This window comes from Pteropus medius, unplaced genomic scaffold (assembly GCF_902729225.1).
Source record: "Pteropus medius unplaced genomic scaffold, Ma_sr-lr_union100, whole genome shotgun sequence".
In the NCBI taxonomy this organism is placed as follows: Eukaryota; Metazoa; Chordata; class Mammalia; order Chiroptera; family Pteropodidae; genus Pteropus; species Pteropus medius.
In genome coordinates this window covers 7,581,783-7,604,949 of record NW_024342473.1, presented here as the reverse complement: position 1 = coordinate 7,604,949, position 23,167 = coordinate 7,581,783, and the positions used below count along the sequence as shown (strand labels likewise).

Here is a 23,167-nt window from a genome sequence, read left to right as displayed (position 1 = left end):
AGTTAGGTACAATATGAGACACATGGATGACAAATGGAATAAATACTCTCTGTAGTCATTCAGAGAACAAAGAAAACCCTGGGAGCTGGAAGAAGGATAATGAAGTGAAGTTATTGGGTTCTGAGCCCAGCCTTGAGGAATGGACAATATTCTGATGATAAAGTAGGTGAGAAGGCTGACGTTGGTGAGGCTGCAGAAGTGTGTGAAGGTGATGAGTGGTGAAAAGTGATGTAGGGAACCAGAGTGAGCAAAAACCTAGGTGAAGAAGAGCATGGGGAAAATACCATCCATGAGTAAAACTCTATAATCTAAGAGATAAAAACAAACAAACATAACAACCTATATCTCAACCTACACATTGTCCAAGAAAAGTAATTTATAAAGTTACGCCGTCTAACTCTGCCCCCCCCCCAAATATATTTTGGTATAAGTTTAACAGAAAACGTTAATATCTGCTCTTTATAATCTTACATAATTAAATTAAACCAAATAAAAATGTGATTTACACAAGATAGGGCAGATCTTAACAATAAACAACAAAATATACATAAAAATCTTCAGCTAGTTCTTTAAGTAGCAATAAAAGTGAAAACTTTTCGGATATGTTTAACTGTGAACTAAAAAAGGGGAGAATGACTTTTCAAAAAAAGAACAATAGCCAAACAAAGACTTCCAGAAGAAAAACCCCTGGGAAATAACATTCTGACAAAAATGAAAACTATTATGATTTTGATAAAAAGATCATTTTAATATAGCTTTAAAGTAAGAGCTGATCAACTTTAAGATTAGTTTAAAAGTATATACTAATCCAGAAGATTCTTTGAACACAACTTGTCTACCTGAAAGCCTCAGGAAGTAAAAAATCAAGTTTCTACATTGATTATATGCCTATAAACACCTTCTATGGTACAATTTACTTGATATAACTAAACTTCCCCTTGTTATAGAAGACATACATCATGAGTGGAAAATGACTTTTAATTTCCCAGACATTAAAAAATATTTTAGTCAGTAGTACTTTACTATGAGAATTTTAATTACTTGTGATTATACTGCCCTTTTGAAATTTTAATATTTGTTTTGAAAAGCCCAGTCAATGATATTATTTGAAGTTTGGCTACAGAAATATATATATATTTGCTATTTTATAACAACTTGTCTAAATTTAACACTGTGTAGTACCACCCTGCATCTTAAATTATTTTCTAGCACAGTTTGTCAACTTTTAGAAAGAACAAATTCGATCTAGCTCACAGAAGACAATCAAGGTTGGGACCTTTTTATATATGAGGTAAATGATCCCACATGTTACAGATGGTTTACTTTTCAAGAACAGGAGAACCCAGGGCAGAAAAAGATAATTCTTGCAAAGAATGATAGTAACCACACAGAGTAAGGCTGCGCTGAATTGAATTAACATTAAGTAAGTAGGTATATAATATTTTCTTCTCCACACCTCAGTCGTCACTTTTGTGGTACTCTGGTGCCAATGTCAACTATTAAGGAAGCTACCTCACATGTACTTTCAGTGGAAACAGAAAGGAGGGAAAAGAGTGTACATTGTACCCTGCTATCAATAACAACAGTCTGTAAATGCTGAATTAAATCATTTGGGTTACCCCAAAAAGTAAACCTGAGATAAGAACTCTGGTTCAAGTAGCTTATTCAGGGGAAGGGAAAACCCAGGAAGCACACTTGAAGGGATTAAGAAAAGTGAGTCATAGGAAAAAAAATCTATTTAAGGTTCATTAACTGCTGTGGATAACTGGGAGTTATCAGAACTGAAAACTAAGGAAAGAGAAAGCTAGGGCATCTATCCACTTCCTTGGTTGAGGATTGCTCCCAGGGCCATTAAATTCCTAGTTGCCATGCATGGGGCTGACCACCCACACTCCCACAAAACAAATTCAGAGATCCTAGTGCTTAAGGAGAGATGACAGGATCTGTGTACCACAGCAGCCAGTGAACTGTGGTGGGAGAGGGGGCCTCAACGGCATCTGTCACAAGCTTGAAAGAAATGCTTATTCAAACAACTAACCAGCCAAACAAAAATGAGAGCAGAAAGCAATACTGTAAAGAAATAATAAATGGCAGTCTCAATGTGGGCCAGCGATAAGGTGCTAACACACAGAGGCAAAGACACCAACATAATAAGGAGCTGAGTAGCTCTTTGAAATAAGTTACAGGTAAATTTTATAAAAAGCCAATTTGTCACCAAACCCCAAAGTTTAAAGACAGGTTTTATAATGGGGAGTATGAAAAGGACTATTGGTCAAAAAATCCAACTTCTCAAGTTAGAACTATAGAAGGATGCTATTACTACGACTGCCTTCTGTTTTCCTATGGCCCACTAGCTTAGAATGGTTTTTATATTTTTAAATGATTTGGGAATAAATCTGGTAGGTTCCCATAACCTACCATGGGGGACAGGGGATTTACCCATTCCAACAACAATTCTCAGACACCAGCAGTGTGTCAGAATTCAACTCAGTTATGACACTATCTACACAGAGATAGCACCATATTCCACAGGTTAAGGGTTCAGTCTTACAAAACTGCCCCTTCCTTCCCTCTTCCCCCACCATACACGCTTCAGATGCCTGATGTGCGCCCAGGTTACCTGTGCTTCTGACTGACTAGCTATAGACTGGAGGTTCCGATGACCCCCTCCAACTCAGAACACCAAATGAAAGTCTAGGCTGTCACCTGTAATATGACCGGCTGGCTATAAATCAGAGGTTCTCATGACCCCTTCCTTGGGTTCAATTAATTTGCTAGAATGGCTCACAGTACTCAGAGAAACATTACTTTATAGATCACTGGCTTATTGTAAAAGGATATAACTGAGGAACAAAAGGATATAACTGAGGAAGAAACCAATAGGGCACGGTGTGTGGGGAGGGGTGTAGAGCTTCTATGCCCCTTCCAAGCATGCCATTCTCACCTCATCTCCATGTGTTCACCAACACGCAAGCTTTCCGAACCCCAACCTTTTGGGTTTTCAGAGACTTTATGAGATAGTCATGATTGATACAATCATTGGACAATGGTGAATGACCCAACCTCCAACCCCTCTCCCATCCTGGAAGTCAGGGTATTGGACAGAAAGTTCCAACCCTTCACTTTGTTAAGGTATATAAATGTCTAATAACTATAATATACACCTGAAACTAATATAATGTTGTACGTTTAAAGTTCCAACCCTCTAATCAGGTGGTTGGTTCACTCCATAACCAGCTACCAGCCTTAGATGCTTTCCAAAAAGCACCTCATTAACATAACAAAAGACACACTACACTCACTTAAGAGTTCCAGGAACTGTGAGCTAGCAATTATGGAAGACCAAATGTATATGAGCAATATATTTTGGTCACCTAAATGATAAAATATCCATTTCTTTTAAATCACAATGTCACAGGGGATTTCAAAAAAAAAATTAAAAGAATATATTTACATAATTTTTACATAAAATTCAAATTTAGTATCCATAAACAGTTCTATGAAACATGGCCACACATTTTTTCAGAGTGTCTATGTCTGCTTTTGCACTACAACAGCAGAGTAAAGTCATTGTGACAGAGACCTTATGGCTCACAGAGCCCAAAATATTTACTACCTGGACTTTTATAGAAAAACTTTATGGGCCCCTGATATAATAAATTCTCAACTTTCCATCAATTAGGCTTCAAAATCTGACCTTAAAAACAGGTACTTCCCCTGATGCTGATCTTCTTTTTAAAAGTTTGACCCTCTCTATCAATTCCATCTTGGTGGAATTGAAGCAGTCCACCTGCATCCAGCAAAAATAAATAAACAAAAAGGGCATACAATCCAAAGATGTACTAGACACCCTATGAATAGTTTATCCACAGAAGAAAAGAAAATCTCTGACTGGACACACTGGTAAGACCAACCCTTTTTACCCACAGAAAATAGTAGGCAAGTAATAATATAGGAAAGAAAAAATTAATAAAATAGAAATAGTGCACATGTCAAGAGACAGAAATGAAAAAGCAGGCATTTGACAGCAAAAGAAGTATACAGTGCTGGAAGATGGAACAGTCAGACTGTGAGAGCCTGTGGCATATGTTCAAATAGAATTTTTAGTAGCAGTTTTGAAGACTCAAGACACCAGCAACCTAAACAGCATTAATTACAGGTAATCACTACTACAGAATAAGAATAGTCGATAAAATATTCATTAATTCACAATTATCTACTGAATGGGTATATGTGCAAGAAAGTACTATTTTAATGCTAGAGATAGTGATGAGAAGAACAAAGTTCCAACATCTTTGAAGAAGGCCAGTATGATTAGAATGGAGGAGGAGAAAAAAAAAATAGATGGTATCAGAGAGCAAGGCAGGAGCCCTGTAGGTCAAAGTTGTTCAGATTTTATTATGAGTATGAGAGAAGCCACTAGAGCAGTGGTTTTCAGCCTGTTTCACATTAGAATTATCTGAGCAACTTGTCAAATATACTAAATCCTGGACCCAGCACAAACTATTTGGGGTATGGGTTTGGAAATAGTCTTAAGCAGGGGAATGATTTGTGTTTCAAAATCATGGTTTTGAAGAACCGTGGGAGCAGAAGTGTACGTGAGTGAAAATGAGAGACCATACAAAAAGTAAAGGTGGGAGTGAAAATGAAAGTCTGAATTACAATGGTTAGGTGGTGAGGAAATAGAAATAAGGAATACAGACAACTTTTCCTGAGTATTTTGTTATAATGGGGAGAATAAAGGATAGTAGACGGACAGAAACAGGATGGCAAGTACAAGGAGTTTTTTAATTTAAGAAAAAAAAGCTATTGCAATATTTAAACAGTGACTGAAATGGTTCTGTTAAGCTTAAAACATATTTACATTTATTATCATTCTTTGACTGTCCCTCAGTAGAGACTGTGCCGCAGGGTCACTTTAAAACTTTTTAGAGACTTAGTAGAGCTTTCGTAAATATTCAAGACAATGTTTTCCTCCCTTCTAAAAAATCTTTCTCTGGTGCTGGCTTTGTATTATACTATGTGTCTTATTTTAAAACTAATAGTATTTCCACATCAAGTCTCACAAATGGCTCCACTCAGGATATTTATTTCTACTCAAAAGTAGCAAAAACAAATTTTATACAATGATCAAAACCCTGGGGAAAATGATGGTAGACCAAATGAGAATCATTCACCTAGGTAAACATAAGAGCCAAGTGCACATCAAAAATATTTAACTGCACAACTTGTGTGTGTAAAGCAGTCCATCTCAAAGAAATAGCTCTTGAAAGTACTTAAGTTATCTAGCATATTACAGCACGGCTTATCACTACAGTGGCAAGTCGAACCGTAACACACTACGCAACTGTAACCCATATAAACACGATGTGCATGACAGATTTCAGACAGCAACACACATATTTACCTATTTCTCTAAAGACTGACCAGAAGCATAAAAACATGCTGATTTTAAAAGGAAAAGGGACACCTGTAAATAATTATGAATAAATAATGTTTCATGAAAATAATTATGATGGGATTAAGGAGAGTGAATCAGAAAAAGGAAGAGCGTGGCAGAGAGAAATGTATTGCAGTGCTCTGGGAGCAGGACCTGACCTGACCAGGACCTGAAGAGAAGGAGCCAAATATGAGAGAGATGTCTAAATTAGAATTACGGGTTTTAATGATATTGATTACAGATGATAGAGGACAGCTGGAAGGTAAAGAGGAAAGCTATAAAGTTCCTAGGCTTGAAAACTAAATGGATGATAATAATAGCACTAAGATTTGTTTCTAGAACTCTTAGTATACAGCGATAGCACTTATTTAATTCTCACAAAAATGCTAAGCAGTAAATACTATTATAATCTCTGTTTTAGAGATGAGAAAACCAAGAGACGAAGAAGTTATGCAACATGATCACGAAGCTAGTACACACAGAAGTTAGGATTTGAATCCAGATCAATGTGACTTCAGAAGTGGCATTCTTAAATAACACTCTATTATCCAAAATAAAGTCTTGCAGAAGAGAAATGGGTTTGGAAATGCTTAATTTGAAGACAAAGGACTAAAAATGTTAAGATTCATTTATATTTCACAGTAATTTCCTGATAATTATCCTACATATTTCTTATAGGAAACAGGTATTTAGGAGTGAAAAAGGTAGACTGGACATCAGGGAGGTAAAGAGATTATTAAATAAAGTAGAAATACCAGGTCTTGCCTGGGGGACCAATGAGCAATAAGTGAGATATGCATCACATAGGGACTGTTATTTCCTTCCTTCCCTTCTTTAACTAAGCACCTGCCTTTTTCCCACCTCAGGGCTAAGTGACCTGCACTGGTAAAAGGGCTATTGTCAGGGTAGATTTCAAGCAATCTTGAAGGCAAATGGCTGCAGCAGAGAAAAATTCCCTTGAGAGTTTCAATAAACTTTTAAGGCTTCAAAGACTAAAGTAGATGGATTGACCAATTATGCAAAAACGATTAGAAAATAAACTGATAAAAAGTTAGCAAACTGACACTTCTTTGACATAGCTAACTGATTAAAAATAGAGGAATTCACTGATCAAAACAAAATCGTCCTTTGAAGTTACTTATAAACCCCAAATAATGATGTCTACCAATTTCAACCAATATTTGGTACTACAAATATACTAACTCAAAGTAGTTGAGAAACTTTATCAGATCATATAAACTATGCATGCAATTACAGGCTACACACGAATAGAAAGTATGCCAATTATTCATTTCCAAAGGGTGGGTAACTCTCTATCCAATCCTGAAGGCTCACCACTTATTTGGTTCCATTTGGCTTAGTTCCTAGCAGACTGGACTCTGAGTCCAGGCAGCGTTAACATCTGATAAATTCTGAGAGTAACATCAGGGCTGAATTCATCAGTCAGTATTTGACTCACAGAAGTGCTAACTGCATTTGTTTTTAAAAAGTGATCAAAGGCACTAGCTCTTCTATAGTTCAAAAAAGAAGCACCTTAGTAAGAATACTTTATTGTCTTTGATATTAAATTATCTCACAAAGTCCTAACAAATCGTAATACAGAACTGGAGTGTAGACTACTGGAAAATATTTCTTGGAATCCAAGAAGATTACTGCTTATATCTTGTTACTGACTTATATGTACCTGATGAACTTCAAATTAATAAAAATCTGATATCTCTCTCTGTTTAAATCTTTTGTTGGCATCTCACAGTTCTTATTATAACACAATCTTTGAAATCTGGTTACAAAGCACTTTAAGTACTTGCTGATTTATGCGTGGCTGTTTTAAGCCTGTCTAGCCACTGGGTTCCCCAGGACTTCTTCTCTGTCATTAGTCTCTCAGTTCTTCAAATGGCCACCACCCTCCCTTGTTCTACCTCTCATGCTGGGACTTCTCATCTTCTCCCAACCTGCTGTTCTTTCCACCCCATATCCCCATGTTTAACATCCTCTGCCACTCTTCTAGCTAATTCCTAATCTACCTTCAGTTTAAAAGTAATTTCCTCCAGAAATCCTTACCTATACACTAGGTCAGATTCCTGGGTACATACTCCCATAACTATTTCAATTATCATAACACTCACTGCATTATAGCAATGAATTATTTAAAGACTGTCTTGCTCCTAAGATTTCAAATTGAGCGAGGCTAAGGAATGAGTTAATTTTGTTCACTTTTTGTTTCTCTCATTCATAATATAGTATCTAGCATTCAGTAGGTTCTCACTTAAAATATTAAGTGGGTGAATGATGGAATAAAAGAATATAATTTCCTCACTTAATCATAACTTTCCTCACTATAATCTTAACTTCTACTTTTCTAATCTAGTCTCCAATACACCATGAATACTGCAATCCTCAACCCAGAATACCTTTCTTCCTAAATTTTCACCCTGGCCCTCTTTCAATTAAGGCGAGATCATGCTTCTAAATCTTCATGTTCCTAAATCTTCATGTTCCAATACCACTTATTTGGCACTTCACAACCAGACTGTCAACTCGAAGCAATCTTGTTTTTTAGTACGAGAAAACTGCTTACATTTTGAGCGGAGATTATGTCCCATTACCTAATGTAATACTTGGCTCTCCCTAAATGATTGTTTCTACTACTATTGATGAGGTCAAGTTCATGTACCTCTTTTTCTCCCATAGAAGTCTCATATATACCTCTATAACCTATCAAAAATAGAGTATGCATGTATAGAATTTTTTTTTAGGATAATATTTATGAGTTTATTTGAAACAAACTGACAAGTGCCAGGGGGCAAAATCTCAATGGATTGAGAAAATGCTCCCCAGAATTATCTTCACGCAGAAACGTTTACGCATGAAGTCCCATCTCACTCTAAAGCCCTCTTTCCCAGTCTAAATTCTTTAAGGCATTTATTTCTTCAAACTCTTATAAGATATTTAATAGTGAGATATCCCAGAGGCCCATTAGGAGCCTCAATAAAATAACTAGTACTTACTATGTGCCAAGAACTGTTCTAAGTGCTTTACACATATTCAGTTATTTAATCCTCAAAACCCTATGACTTAAGTATATTATTATTCTTATGTTACTTATAAGGAAACTAAGTCAAATAGCTTGGCACAAGGTCACAAAGCTTACAGGTAGTGAAGCTAGTATTCAAACCCAGGCCATCAGGCTTTAGAGATTCAGAGATTTCAGAATTAAACAAAATTTATAAAATTTTGGTTAAATACTAAAAAACACAGTGAAGTTAATTAAACTACTTTAATCCACCAATCAAATTTATGTTTTAGGTTTTACACAGTATTTGAAAGATATCTGAGGATAACATTTTATTGAGCTCTAACTACATACCCTCTACTAAGTGCCCGGGATTCTTTTACTCCTTTTAACACTTAGCTCTTTTATTAATTACAAGTAACAGATACGTAAACTTGGGTTAAGTGAGGTTAAATAACCAGGAAATGTTAATATGCCGAGTTCATATAAAACTATTAACTGGCCATGTCTTAGACTAAGTTCTTAATAACAAAGTTCATCTTTTAAGAAAGGCATGTGCCTAAAACAGAATATCAAATTTATTGGAGATACTCTCCATTTTAACAGTTTATTTTATATATATATGTATATACACACATATATATATGTATATACACACACATATATATGTATATATATATGTATATACACACATATATATATGTATATATATATACATATATATATGTGTGTATATACATATATATATGTGTGTATATACATATATATATACTGTAACAAAATCTACTCTGATACTATCTTTATATTAACCAATAGTGATTGCAAGATAGCACAATGAAGGTAAAATATTTAATTTCTAATACTGTACAGAATAACTATTTGGCTTACTTTTATAAAGGATACTGTCTCAATCTTGTATAAAATACTGTTTGCTAGCTCGGTAAAAGGGGGAAACATACATACCACTAAGATAGTCTGGACTGTAATCAATCGTCATTATAGCTACATTTACAAAGGCTACTCGAAACACTTCCTATGAATTAACTAACTTAATCCTCATTATAATTCAATGATAAAAGTACTATTATTATCCCCATTTTAGATAAGAAACCAGAGGTACAGACAAGTAGGTCACACAGCCTAAGGTTGTACAGCTAGAATATAGTAAAGTCAGGATGTGATACAAGTAGGCCATCTCACCCCAGTCTATGCTCTGCTTTACAACAAGAACATTCTATCACAGCAACAGAATTTATCAACACCTTGCATAAAACTTTAAAAATTGATATAGCAATTGTGCCGTTTTTCAAGTTATTTTTAATTTCTAAGGTTATAAAATTCTTAAAACTGAACTAGGAACTACAATCTAGGAGGCTCTATCCAACAGACATCTTCATCTACAATCGATAATGCTAACACTTTATTGGTGTTTTATTCATAACTGAGTGTTTCATTAAGAAATAGATATCAAAATCACCATTACACTGATGCTTTAAAATTACAACTGATCTTTAAAATACCCGATTTATTTTTTACAGCATAATATAATAAAAACAACAGTTAGATAGCTTAGAAAAGATGGACTACAAATTGTTTCTAAGGCAGATGTCACTTCCTCTGGGCTAGCAGTTAGTTGTCAACTTCCAACCTTGAAAACTGTGTAATGGTTGCCCATGGATATCCTGAAGCTGGATAACTTTCTACTAGTAGATAGTAAATAATCAAGTCTGAAAACTGAACGATAAAAGAAAAGGAAATCCAAATGTAAACCTCACATTTTAATCATTTACTATTTATTTTCTTCTCTCATATACACTAATTCAAAGAAAAGCAGAATTAATTGAAATTGAGAAAGAATACCAGAAGAAAAAAATTCAAAGCATTTTACTACATAACTCCAGGTAGGTCACTATGAATAAAACAGTATAATAGTCTCAGTGAAGGAAAGTAGACCAGGATTCATACAATGACAGTTTTATCCACAATAGTATTGTTTTAGAGTGGTATCTTAGAGTTATACTGGAAAAAAACAATTTTAAAGAATTCTAATACATTGCAAAGTGAAGGGAACAAATTCAAATGAAGGTTTATTCTGTATTGATCTATACTGTACAAACGGATAAAGAAACAAGAGCTTCTGAATATTGAAGATCCTGCCTAAAAATAAAATAAAATAAAAATCACACAGCCATTAAGTGGTATAGCCAGGATTGGAACCCAGACTTACTCAATACATTCTACAGCATTAATCTCTGAAACTTTTCTTTGATAATTCAAAGATGCCTCACTACAAATCCATTTTTATGACTGAAGTTCTAAAAATCTAGGCTTTCTAGTAATTGATGACATACCAGTTATCAAGGGACTGTTATTTTATACCACAGATTCTACCAAATTAAAATCGTAACCACATCATTATAAATTTATATGATGCAATTACTTTGTTTGATACATAATCACTATTATATATTACACAGTCCTTTTAATATATAAAAGTAAACAAGCTACACAACTTATAAGACAAAATCTTTGCGACCTTGATTAAGCGGATTTCTTATACATGACACTTTAAGAAAATGAAAAGACAAGCCATAGACTGGGAGGAAATATGGCAAAATACATTTATGATAAAAGAACCTGAACCTAGAATATATAAAGAGCTCTTAAAACTCAGTAATACAGAATTTAAAAAAGGCAAAAGATATGAAAACACTTCACTAAGTAGATATACTGATGGCATATAAGCATGGCAAAAGCTCCCCAACATCATTAATCAATAGAGAACTGTGAATTAAAATCAAAATGAGATACCACTACATACTTACTAGACTGGCTAAAAATAAACAAAAATAAAAACAAAAACACCTGACAATACCAAGTGCTGGGAGAGGGCTCAGAGCAACTGGGATTCTCACATCCTTTTTTTTTTTTTTTTTTAATTCTTATTCAGTGCTGATGGGCACACGAAATATTTGGCCACTCTGGAAAAGTTTAGCAGTTTCTTATAAAATTAAGCATATACTTAGGATACTACCCAGCACTCCAACTTCTAGGTAGTTATCCAAGAGAAATGAAAATACGTGTTCATTCAAAAGTTTACAGCAGCCCTATTCATAATCTCTAAAAACTGGAAACAACACAAATGCCCTTCAACTGGTGAATGGATAACTATGATACTCAGCCATATAATGGACTAGTACTCAGCAGAGAGTACTGACACGCACAAATGAATCTAAAATGTATTATGCTAAAAAATGTTTTAATAAAATAAAATATATTTTGCTAAGTCAAAGAAACTATACTCAAAGGTATATACTGTATGGTTCCATTTACAGAACATTGTTGAAAAGGCAAACTATCAGTAGTTTTCAGGAGGTAGGATTGAGGGGATGGGCTGATTATAAAAGAACAAGGAAACCTTTTGGTGCTGGAAAAATTATCTTGATTGCTATAGTTTTACAACACTGTATGCATTGGTCAAAACTCAGCAGAAAAAAGGACAAATTTTGCCCCACGTAAATTATGCCTCAGTGAGCTTGACATTATGATAAAACAAAAAATGCAGTAATTATGAAAATTTGTTACAAATGGATTATAATAGATATAAATTTGTAATCACAAATCCAAGTATAAAATGCCACAACTCAATTTTTAAAAATTATTTTAAAATATTCTTTTAGAATATTTGTTTATCTCACACTGGGTAGATATGCCATTTTGTAAAGCAGTCATTATAATTTTTATTTCAGTAAATTATTTAAATAAATATACTGCATGTCAGTTTTTTTTTTTCCTGAAACCACTTTCATTAGTTTCTAAATGCACCCAATGTTTTCATGTGCCAGGAAACTATTTTAAATCATTTCTTTGTTATAACTGAATAAAAACCACTGTTCTTATAAAATGTATTAAGGATTACTTTACTACTGAAGCCTTCATAGTTATACATTTTTCAAATCTCCAAAATACCATCATCTACTTACTGGTCCATTCCATTTTAGAAATCTCATGAAAACAATAGTTAAATAGCTCTTTGCTACATTACAGAAGCAGGTGTGTGTTTAGAAGTGAGAAGGATGGAATGATAGCTATTTTTCTTGTTTAGGGAGTGAGAACACAAAGCAGTCCCTAACTAATAAGCTCCTTCTAAGGGGTACAATTCCCCACCATTAAAGCTGGAACCTATTAACATTAAATAGCCTAAATTACATTGTAACTTTCCTTTTTTTTTCAGTTCAGTATACTCACACTTTCAATACTACTGAGAAAACAGCCACTCTCATTTGTATAGCATTAGTTTATAAAACATATTTCCACATGTATTAACTTTTCTAATTCTCATCAAATCCTATGACTTTTTTTTTTTAATCCATTTTACAGATGTCAAAACTCACTCAGAAGGTTGGATTAGTTGTCCAAAGAGCACACCAGTAAGTGGCAAGGCCAGATGATGTTTCTTACTATTCTGTGTAATCCATTAAGCATCTACTACAGTCTGGAGGTAGCTGACATGGGAAATCTAATACTGAATCATATCTAAAAATATTATTAATAACTTATCTAATAGTAAGCTGAAATAAAAAGTGAACTTTAAAGACAAAGAACCTATAAAAATATCACTGAAGTGAAGTTTGCACTGATAAAGAATCTAATTTAAAAAAGGTAAAACAATGTCTTGAAAGACAAAGGCTAAAGAACTATTCTATAGGGTGATTACAAAGTCTGGAAACAGGCACTATTTACTACTTAACAGGTATTTTAATGTAATTTTAATAAACCATTTATTATATATTCTCCTGTGTTTCCAAACTTGGTAGCCATCCTGTATATTAAAGGAGACTAAGAGGCCAATTTCATGACAACTAAATGAGGAATGAGATCCTGAATGGAAAAAACAAAGACCATTACTAGAACTGGCAAATTTGAATATGGATGCATAGTAGACAATAGTACTGAATCAATGTTAGATTTCCCGAATTTGATAATTATACTGTAACATATTGAGAAAGTCTTTGTTCTAAGGTGATACTTAATTTTAAGTATCTAGGTATGAAAGGATAAAGGGATGTGATGTCTGCAACTTAAATGGTTCAAAAAAGCGTGTGTGTATGTGTACACAGAGAAATCGAATGGCAAAATGTGAACTGGTGAGCTACGTGAAGATTATACAGTGTTCATTGTTATTATTCTTGAACTTAGAAGTTTCAAAAAATAAAGAGTTAAAGATAAAAGGTGAAACTTTAAATTCTTTCAATTTTTTACAATAGCTATTAGATATTTCCAGCAACATCTTTTGTAAGAAATTGAATAAACAAACATAAATTTTTTAGTGCCTCTGTAAACAAGTTAACTCTAGTTGGAATCGAACAGTATTTGCTGACTTTTAAAAAATAAAGTATAAAACATGGCAGCAAACAACACATGATACATCATCCAAAGAATGGCTCACACTCTATTAGGTGCTATAAGAATTTTAGTAAAATATACATACTGTCCCTTGTTTTTAAGGACCTTAAAATTTGCTAACAGATAAAATTCAGTGTCCAATTCCTATGGATCATTAACAGTATTCTCAACACTGAGTAAACTTGCTATCGAAAGCTATGTATTTAACTAAAATTCAGTTCACTTTAACATATGTGATTTTACCATTAAATGTTTCTTTCACCCCACTCCAAGATCTAAAAAAAATCTTCATGCATCTCATGAATACAATGAGGTTGTTTCATGTAGATATTTTATCTCCATGAATTTAATCGCATGCCCTCAGTGGAAAAAACTGAGGATTTCAATGGCATGGACACCATTCCACTACATAATCATGCCTTCCCCAAGGAGCACAAGCATAAGAAGGGAGCTGTCCAGTTACCTGTGCATCTTGTCAAGCTCTAATCGTAGTATTTCAAGTATTTTTGTGTAACAAAGCCCCTAATGTAAACCAACTTCTTCATCTGGTGCTCAAATAAAGTTATTGTTGCAGTTTCTGAAGAAAAACTAGCTACTTTGCACTTCTGTGAGATAGAATGAATGTGTATCATACTTCGTGATCACTTTAAGGAATTTTTAAGGGTAATTTTGACAAAAACATTCCTCTTTTTTGGTTCTATGTGCTAACTTCACAGCCTAACTCTATTGTAATGCAGTTCCAACATCAATGTACTCTATTTCACTACTATGGGCAAGTACACACTTTAAAGCAAGGACAACATTCTAAAGGCTACATGCAAAAACATATTCCTCAAATTTTCTAAATCAACTCCATACATTTCTTTTTAGTTACTCCTGAGTCCCCCAGCTTGTATTTTTCCCTGTGGGTTATTATTTAACCTGATCTAAGCCAATTTCTACATTCTTCCTACTCATAATCAGAGCTAGAAGGAACTTAGAAATCATATAGTCTATTTTTCCCTCCAAGCTCAAAGTTGGCCAGAGATTTCCTTTCAGTGGGTTCCACGTTACAATAAATTTCTAACTCTTCAACTAAAATGAACTTTTATAGAAAGGTAGAAATTGTACGCAGAAGTTTTAAAAAGACAATTTTTATAAAGTGATACTAAAATGCAGTAAAACAAAACATGTTTGGTATTTAGAATCCTCAACCCTAAGTTCTAAATTCAATGGAGAAAAGTTTTAATATTTCTCAATGATTTCCAGAGATGCAGGGAATTCCATAAAATTGGGCATTTTCTTTACAAAATTTATTTTTGAATACATAATTCTATTTTTTCATAGTTTAATAATCTTTATCCCTGACGTTTCATATTTTAACCCTTTTCTTTAAAATAAAAAACACTACACAGGTTTGAAATTGTTTTTAACAAAAAGTGCAATAAATTTTTAAAATTCTATTTAAAAATTTCTATCTGTATTTCCAAAAAGTTAAAAATAGAAATAACAATTTTTCATTTTCAGAATGAGGTATAAACACTGAGGGGATCAATGTTGAGATTTTTTGTCTAGTACCAGCCTAGACTAAATCACAGATGCAAAAATTTCTGTCACATCATGCTCTAATCCCCTAAAGCCCACTTCTTCGTGTTTTCTTTTAAAAGATTAATGCAGAATAATAAATGTGTTTTACACTAAGATTTAAAAGAGACTTTTCAGATCTTTGAATTAATGTCATAAATCTAAGAACCATGGTTTAATGATCTTAACTAAAGTGAAGAAGTTCTTCATAAAATTCTAACTAGACACAAAGATGTTGCTGACACATACTAAGGAAACAGTATTTACTTTTCAGCTTGCTTAATTAAACTGCCTAAGTCTGGGATGAACACTGTATCCTCACAATAAGGCTGACCTTAAAGGGCCAATCCATAGAGTTGTGTCATAACCTTTGTTTGGATAGTAGGCCTCTTTGAGAATCTAATGAAAGCTAAGAAGCCTCTTCCCAGAAAATTCCACGTGTGCACATATATACAAAATTTTAATACAATGTTAAGGCAAGGAGTCATCACAGAATCTATCTGTGAGAAAATAGCCTTAAAACATGATGCTTTTGGTATTTGTACACACTCTGAGAACAACAAGGGTTATCAACAAGCATCTGGAGTTTGAAGCTGTAGGTGAATGCTGTGGTACCACCTGTTCTGAGGTACTATAACTACTGTTACAAGGCTACAGTAGGCTGGTTCTGCTAATTGTCCATCCCTGCTCTGCAGTCTTGAGACATGAAACCCTGTGACATCTCATCTCCACCAAAATCTCCACCTCTTATCATCTAGACTTTGCAAGCTGCTTTGATCTACTTCAGCTATTGCTGAAAAGTAGCCATTCAGTCTGCCCTTTAACACACCTTCAGTGACTCAACTTAGGGCTTCAAAAGGCAAGTCACTCCAGTTTTAGGTAACTGAAGAATTATAAAGTTCTTTTCTAGTTTTGACTAGCATGATTTCTAAGTTTTAAATAATGCACTACTGAATTTCTCCTTTATTTACTTGCCCATAGGTAACAACATAGCTTACCATTCAAAATATCTAATCCTAAAACTAGGAGCAAATAATCATTCAGCTATCCTTTTACCAAACAGGAAAGTCAGTATTATGTTGAAAAACATCTATTTGTAAGTCAAATATAAGAGGATCAGCACTGGTTCAGTTCAAGAAAGATATAACGTTTCCCTGTACACAGCATTTCCTACCATGTTGGACTTCTTTTCACTACATAAAAAAATTAAAAATGCCTGAACATTAAAAGATTAAGATTGTAGTCACTTAAAATTAACATTAGTTCTCTCTGCAAATAGGTTATTCTCTATTTTCTATTTATGCCTGTGATTCTGTAATACTTCTAACCAATGCAATACAATGTCATTATTTATTCATTAAAGGCTGGCTTTCAAGAACTACAGGTTGTCTCAATCACCTTCACAATAAGAAATATCTTTGTTGAAACCAGTGATGTTATTAAGGTCCACTTATCATATATAAAGCAATCTCTGATATGCTTGTCTCCTTTGTAAACAAAAGAAATATAAACAATTACATTTGATATTTTCTTCCTTAAATAATCCCATGCTATTATTGCTGGACAAAAAAGGTTCACAAATATTTTGCAAACACTGACTAACTTATTCAAATCAGATAAGAAAAACGTTAGTCACCAGGTAATTGGATAAACAATACAGCAAAATCTCATTTTCAAAGGGCTACCCAGGGAGACTCTCCTTCCTGGGCTGTGTCTCCGAGAGTCAAACAATGCAGTCCTGAGGAGAAGGCTACCTTGTAAGGAGCTTCTTTTAGGCCGGTGGATAATTAAACTTCCTGCAGGGATACAAAGAAGGTCCACCTAAATGAATTCTGCCTTATTTTGCAAATTGCGTAGGGGCACTATTTCAATAAGTTTATATGTTAAGTATACAACGATCCCTTGGGATAAGAAATACGTTTTCTGATAAATATCACTTCTCTACTTTTTTAGAGTGGTTTGAAGAAGGGATGTAGTGTTTAAAACAAAAAGCCTAAAAGACAATGCCAGACTTATCACCTTATCGAACTGCATTACATACAAAAAGCACTTTATAGCTCAGAAAGACAATCTTCTCTTGTGATAAAATCATCTACTGAATTATTTCAGTAGATCTTCCAGCTGAAAATGGTTTCATTCATCACAAAATGTGTATTGCTAAATATTCCAACATGTCATATTGTTGGATACCCTATTATTTAAAATTAAATCAGTTTTAAATCAATCCAGTATACACTTGTACCCAAGCAAATACTGTCAAACTCGAATTAGTTTCATGTCTGCTTATTACACAAAATTCTTTCACTAGCTTGTTATTAATATAAAACTGAACGCTCGAAATAGCTTACTTAAAAAGTACAGACTATACAGTCAAACACTGCCCCACCCCTTGTAAGAGTGGATGACTGGATCATTATTTTAACACTCTCCATCACGCAGTAGTACTGCTACAGAACTTTCATATTGGCGCCAGAAGTCACACATTTTGGTAGTTTATTCTTAAATAGATTTTGCATCATCCTCAATACCAAACGTCTCACTAGCGTTCAGGTAAACTGAAGTAAGTAACTGATAACCACAAGCCCTGTAATAACGCCCCTCAACATCCATTTGCGCACTGTTCTTACTTCTTTTAATGTGAAGTCGCTAAATATGAAGAATTAAGAAGTTTCCTCCGGTAACTACGCAATTAAATTCATTAACTGGGGGGCTGGAATCACTACATAATAATAATTAATAATTACAGAGTAACGAAATAAGCCAAGATGTAAAGATCGGTTTGCTTAAATATTGAAAGATCTAACATTTAAAAAAAAAATATTTGTGAGATGCCAACCAACATTTCCAAAATCCACCCTTCCCCCCGTCGAAGGTCTTCCCCCTCCCCCCGTCTGGGAGAGGTCGTTACTTTGACGCGGCTGCGATGCTACTCACCCAGTTTTTCCACCAACTTGAGCATCACCCCTCCAATGTGCACCTCCCCGGTCACTCTTAGGGTGACATCGCGGTTCAGGTCCGTCACATGAACGCTCAGTTCCCACGTCCCATCCGCATAGCAGCCATCTGGCATCCTTATCCCGTCCAGAGCCATGGCTCCTTCCTGCGAGCACGGAGGAAATGGCTCTCGTAAGCGTCACTCCCCCAAAGGCAGGCAAATCCCACCGAATTCGCAGTCGGCCGCGGAATGGGAGACGGTGGAGGACCCGAGAGTCTCCGCACAAACTCCAGAGAGCGGCGGCGGGACAAGGCTGCGGGCAAGATTGCGCCCCGCGCCCCTTCCCGGCGGCCGCCCTGCGCTCCCGCCGCGCAGCGGCCCTCGGCGGCCACGGCGCCACCCGCCCCGCGCGGCCCCAGCCTAGCGGACCGCGGCGGGCTTCACCTGCCGGCCTGCTAGCCGCACCCAGACCCGGGAGACGCCGCCCGCGCTCCCCCTCAGGTCTTGGCCGAGGTCCCGACCCCTCACCGCGCAGTCCTCGCGCTCGCGACCTGGGGCTCCCACGGCAACAGGCGCGGGGGCGGCGGCGTCGAGTGGCCCTGCTCAGCCGGCAAAGCACAGCCTCCCGGCCGGAGCGCCTAATGGAGTCCTGTCGTCGCGGCCCCTGGCCTCCCCTGCTGTGCTCCACCCCTCTCTCCCCGCCCCCTCAGTCCGAGTCCAGCTCGGGATGGGCGCGCCCGCTCCCTCCTCCTCCTCCGCGCCGCGGAGCCGCCCGGAGCGGGCCGGGCCGCCTCGCCCCTCCCCCACCGTCCCCCGCGGCCGCGCTCGGGGCTGGGGGCCGCGCACTCTCGGGCCGGGGGCGGGGCGGGCGGCGCGCGGGGGCAGGAGCCCTGCGGGAGAGGCGGGGGCGCCCGCCGCGGCGGCAGCAGCAATCTCAGCCCCGCGGAGCCGCTGCCCTTTTATGGAAATGAAGGACCCGACGTAGGGATTGAATCCAACATCCGGGCTCTCTGCGGCGGGACCTGAGGAGGGGGAGCGAGAGCAGCGAGGGGAGCGCGGGTGGGCGGCTGGGCGCTCCCTTCCGCGCTCATGTCTGTGGCTTCGCCGGGCCTGCGGCCGTGGGTGTCTGCGCTTCCATCTGGAGGAAGGGGCTTGACCGTGAGAAATGGCCACAGGAAATTCCCAGGACAAGGTCGTTTTCAGGAAACAAAGTCCCTCCGCCCCTCCCCACGCCTGGAGTGAGTCCAAAAGTCTGGGGGCGGTGAGAGGTACCGCACTCCGGGAGCTGGAGAGAGGGGTTGGGGACGTAGAAACTTTAAAAAGTAAATGCCCAAGCCGGCCCCATGAACATCCCACAAAAGAATGAGAAAACCCAGAGGGAGGCGAGCCGCAAAAATTGCTTTGCAAGCAATGTCCGGCACTACCAGCAACTCCTACTGGACTCCCCAGAGTTTGCACGCGCTCTTAACCCGTTCGGAAGCTCCAACCAGAAGCGAGTCAAATACGTCCCACGATGCTCTTGTTTAAGAGAAAAATCAGGCCAGCGATTTCTTATTTTTATTTTTTTTTTACTCAGAAACTTTCTCCAGACTCTCTGGCTCTTTCTACGTATTTGTATTTTTATGTGCAACTTAGATCTAACAGTCTACTAAGCCTTTTAGATGGATGTACATCCTCTTACTCCACCCTCAGCCACACCTCGAAGGAATTTTAATAGCTCTGGACTGGTGCCATCAAGTACAGGGAAGAACTAAACCTTACCTGTTGAGACTGACTAGTGATGGAGAATGGTCCTCCAGCTTCTCACTCTACTTCCACTTCCTCTCTTTACTGTTGAATTTTGTGGAGCCGGCTCTGTTCAAAAGCAACGAGCCAGAGAAACTTAACTGCCTTGCTGGCAAACGCATGGCTCAAAAACTTAAGGGCAGGAAGAGTCAGATAAGATATCTCAGGTCCCATAAAAGACCCTAGTTTTAAAAGTCTCAAAGTCTTGAGCTGTGTCAAGCACTCCCGAGAAGAACCCACCAGGTAAATAAACCTTCATCAACGCAATTGGGAAACGGAGGTTAGAGGCCTCAAGAAAGGGGTGGGACCCATAAAGGAGTGAAAGGAAAGCAGCGAAATTTAGTCAGATGCCAGAGGTTTGGCACAAAATATAAGGAAAACCACTACAGTATTTTCAGCTAGTCGTCATGGAGAAATTGATGCCCCCAAGTCTGTAGTCTCTCCACTCTTCAATTAGTTCTACCCATGGAATATTGCTTCACTTGGAAGCAATATGAACGTTCGGAGAGAAGAGAATGTTTATGTAAACTATGGTGTTAAAATATATAAGAAAATGTCTTTAATAAAATAGGGATTTGCTTATTAGAGTACAAAACTGCATGCAGCTGTAAAATCACAAGCTTATCCTTAAATATTCGGGAAAAAAAAGTCTGGAAGGAAACATCAAAATGTTACGCTGTCAGGGTGTTGAGATCATGGGAGGTTTTCGTTTTTTTCTTTTGTCTTTTATTCTTCTTTATTTTCTACAAACTCCAAAGCTAGGTATTCAGAATCTGCATTCAGGATCTCAATTTCTCTGTGCTTGCCATTACATTCACAGCGATAGACAAAACACATATAGTGGCTACCAGACTCCTGGACAGGGTTTTCAGGTGGTTCCTTGTGTGTGTTTTTGAATATCCTCAAATAAACGAGTTCTTCGAGGTCAGGGACTTCCAATTCTTTGCATTGCCCACACATTTACAAATAGCTTGGCACAAAGAAAATGGAAAACATGCCGTTACCAAATCAATACAGATGTCAAGGAAACAGTAGGTCTTTCCCATGGAGAAATCTCATTATTGCAGAAATTATGGTTTTAAAATTTTACGTGTTTATTTCCACACCTTATCTCAAAAAGATTTATGACACTGTATAAGGATGCATAAACTATGAGAGTAAATACATTATCAGTGGCATAAAACAAGGGGGAAAAAGGCTGGAGGTGGAGGGATAGAGTTTTAAAATGGATCCTGGAATGAGGCTAAGAATTGTACCTTGACGACCTTTGCAAGTGCTCCAGTAAGCTCCAAATAACTATGGCTTCTCACAACATGCCTTTATAGAACCAAAAATATCCATGTCCTTTCTGAATATTCTCTTTCCTTCAGACAAGTTTGTTGAAGCCAATTGTCATGTCTCAGAAACCCTTTTAATACTGTTTTCATATTCTAGCCCTTTTCTTACTCTCCGGTGAGTTACTTTTTGAACCTCCCACCGCAATGCGTACTACACTGACTGCTGCCCACTTGTATGAATGTTCCCTACATTTAGTAATGGGGTTGGGGGCAATTTAACATCGTGAATAACAGCCCCATTTCTTAACATTTGAAATAGCATAATTAAAGCTTTATAAGAGACTTTATTAGCTTTAGAAAACCAGCAGTTTATGTTTGAGTGGTATAAAGCACAGGAAGGCAGTGACCCTCTCCTTTCTTAAGTACTATTGGAGGAAAAATTAGATTAGGATGGGTGCAGCTGGTCGTCAGGCTTTTTTTTCCTTTCTTTACTTTTTTTTTTTTGAGTATTTCATGCTGTTGCTTTGAAGATTAAAGAGTTAGACTCGAATCTCTGAAACTTTTTTTCCTAGTTTATCAAAATGAGACTTTCGAGTGCATTTCTTAAATATTTACTTCCACCTGAATTTTTTTCAGTATATTCAGATGTGGAATCTTATCTGAAATCTCCCACTAGCAGCTCTAAGACAGTGCAATACTTGTAGTACTTACATCATACTGAAAAGTAGCCGAGAACTCCAGTGTTTGGAAGAACAGCTCAAGCATTGAAAGCAGCAATATCCAAATAAGGTACCAAGCACTGGGCTTAGATTTAGACCAAATGATACCTCACAGATCTGCCATCAAATGCAGCCGTCGGCCTTCGTAATCCGCAGGTTGACTTCAGCTTTTTCTCTGAGCCTAAAGTTTGCTTTATATTTCTAAAAGGTCAATATAGAATATAACCACTAGGTTTGAAAAAAAGGTTGGAGGATATGAGAAAATAAGTTTATGAGTATGATTGTGTAAGGGTGGTTAAAAATGCTCTTAAAAAAATGCCATGAGTGCCTGCTTCGGCAGCACATCTAAAAAAAAATGCCATGTGAGGCCAGCATGATGCAATGTAATGAATTATTCCTGTTAAATATCAGCTGAGCAAAATCCCCTTTGTCTCAAGGATTGCCAAAATTGGAACATAATAAATCTACTAAGGAAATCAAGGGGCAAAGGGTGTGAACTCAGAGTGAGAGGGAAGGTTGTAGAAGCCACTTTTTTTGATAGAAGTGGGCAGTCATTGTAGACAGCAAGAAAAGGACTGGTGTCTACAGCGATGCCACCCTGAACAAGCCCCATCCTGTCTCTTCATAGAAGCTAAGCGGGGTCGGGCCTGGTTAGTACTTGGATGGGAGACCACCTAGGAAGACCAGGTGCTATAGGTGTAAAAAAATAAAAAATAAGGGCTTGTAAGCTGACAAGGTCCTTGCAATCTGTGAGGTCAACCAAGGGGTGCCGCGCCTAAAAAAATAAGAAAAGGACTGGCAAACTGAGAAACAAAGAAACCTTGTTAAGAGAAGCCATTTCAACACAGACCTAAACTAAGTAAAGAAAGGCTCTGAAATATAATAACATCTCTACTTCAAGGAGAAAGAAATGCACTACTTGTGCTTAACTGCTCTAGACTATAGAAAGTTTTTTGTAGAAAATCATGCTGGGTGATACTTCAAAATATATTTTGCCTTTGATTTAAGTTTGAGTATCGTTTCACCTTG

The 23,167-nt window shown here is 37.0% G+C and overlaps 1 protein-coding gene across 3 annotated transcripts in view; it reads right to left on the bottom strand.

Annotated features, from left to right (window-relative positions):
- The window catches only part of FERMT2 (FERM domain containing kindlin 2), a 60,795-nt gene extending 41,749 nt beyond the window's left edge, over positions 1–19,046 (bottom strand). For 2 of the 3 annotated variants that reach the window (XM_039865103.1, XM_039865105.1), the window contains exons 1-2: positions 18,886–19,028; positions 18,357–18,522 (exon numbers count right to left, since the gene is read on the bottom strand). In XM_039865103.1, coding sequence (XP_039721037.1) covers positions 18,357–18,513 — 157 coding nt within the window. In that variant the 5' untranslated portion in view covers positions 18,514–18,522; positions 18,886–19,028. Of the gene's footprint in view, positions 1–18,356; positions 18,523–18,885 lie in introns of all 3 variants that reach the window. The other variant, XM_039865104.1, reaches the window with a different exon arrangement.
- Positions 19,047–23,167: the final 4,121 nt, after the last annotated feature.